The 818-nt window shown below is 34.2% G+C and overlaps 1 protein-coding gene across 1 annotated transcript in view; it reads left to right on the plus strand.

Annotated features, from left to right (window-relative positions):
* Nucleotides 1–683: 683 nt before the first annotated feature.
* Nucleotides 684–818, plus strand: part of LOC113238057 (ATP-binding cassette sub-family G member 4-like) — a gene marked incomplete at both ends in the record, with an annotated part of 6,720 nt that continues 6,585 nt past the window's right edge. Inside the window, one exon of the mRNA XM_026474779.1 lies at nucleotides 684–816. Coding sequence (XP_026330564.1) covers nucleotides 684–816 — 133 coding nt within the window. The remainder of the gene's footprint in view (nucleotides 817–818) is intronic.

An 818-nucleotide genomic window follows, 5' to 3' on the forward strand; every position in this document is an offset into this window, starting at 1 on the left:
TGCACTATTAGGTAAACAATCAATATCGTGCACGCCCTCTTTAACTATATGGTTTTCATTGCTTAATGTCACATTACCTTTACAACCGGTTTTATTGTAGCATTTCCAAAAAACATTTTCGTTCAGATAAGTTTTAATTTTATGGTACTGACGGCCGTCGTATAGTAGTTTCTCGCGATCCCTTTTTGTCGTTATGAACTCCATGATGGGTTTAGAAAGCAACATAGTTTATCACTTAAGTTTTCGGTTGTATATATTTTATATAAATTGCACTCAATTGCAATAGAAAACTAAATAATACTAAAATGACAATGTCAATGTCATACCATTGCAGTTTACATATCAATAATAGATAATAATTTATTGAGATAAGAACCTCATCCGTTTTCCGCATGCAATACTCTCTTGATAAAAACTTTTTAAGAATCCAAATGTCAAAACTGCAAGGAAATTTTTTTTGTTTTGTAAAATCAACGCGGCTTGTGGCTTGTTTTTAAAGTTACAATAAGCAAAAAATAAAAATGCAAAATAATAATAAGAATGGAAAAAAAACATACACCTTTGACGAGGCAATTGACATAGATCAACGTAAGTATTTTAAAATTTTAGTGACAACAGATGATTTCGGCAAAATAAAACATTGATATTGTACTTTACTTCTTATATTTACCTACTTCTTACAGTCTTAACAATAGCAGAGTGCGATGAAGTGGCAGAGGAGGCGGCGGAGGAGGAGGAGGTGGCGGCGAAGAACGAGCCCGACGCGATGGGCGATGATTCGGATGCAACTGTCATCTACTTTGAAGACGACATTGCGT

The sequence above is a fragment of the Hyposmocoma kahamanoa genome, unplaced genomic scaffold (genome assembly GCF_003589595.1).
Source record: "Hyposmocoma kahamanoa isolate Upper Pololo Valley unplaced genomic scaffold, ASM358959v1 94119, whole genome shotgun sequence".
Classification (NCBI taxonomy): domain Eukaryota; kingdom Metazoa; phylum Arthropoda; class Insecta; order Lepidoptera; family Cosmopterigidae; genus Hyposmocoma; species Hyposmocoma kahamanoa.